This window comes from Eimeria mitis, genomic scaffold, assembly GCF_000499745.2.
Source record: "Eimeria mitis Houghton genomic scaffold, Emh_scaff687, whole genome shotgun sequence".
Classification (NCBI taxonomy): domain Eukaryota; phylum Apicomplexa; class Conoidasida; order Eucoccidiorida; family Eimeriidae; genus Eimeria; species Eimeria mitis.
The window spans coordinates 5,174-5,394 of NW_013574975.1; the positions used below are offsets into that span (position 1 = coordinate 5,174).

The window sequence follows — 221 nt, forward strand, 5'->3', positions numbered from 1 at the left end:
GCAACCCAGGAACCTGTGCCATTGCGTGTTTGTCTGCTGCTGCTGCGAGGGGGGCCCCGGAGGTGTTTCTGCCTGAGCAGATGTGCTGCTGCCGACGCAGCAGCAGCAACAAGCTGCCAGCTCCCGCTGCTGCTGCTGCTGCTGTTGCTGTTGCTGTTGCTGTTGCTGCTGCTGCAGCTGCTGGGTGGTGTGTGCGCAGAGGTAAACATGAAGGGAAGACA

The 221-nt window shown here is 61.1% G+C and overlaps 1 protein-coding gene across 1 annotated transcript in view; it reads right to left on the minus strand.

Moving 5' to 3' along the window:
• Positions 1-221, minus strand: part of EMH_0019740 (uncharacterized protein) — a gene marked incomplete at both ends in the record, with an annotated part of 6,085 nt that overhangs the window by 5,023 nt on the left and 841 nt on the right. Inside the window, one exon of the mRNA XM_013501425.1 lies at positions 14-219. Within this exon, the coding sequence (XP_013356879.1) occupies positions 14-219 (206 nt within the window). The remainder of the gene's footprint in view (positions 1-13; positions 220-221) is intronic.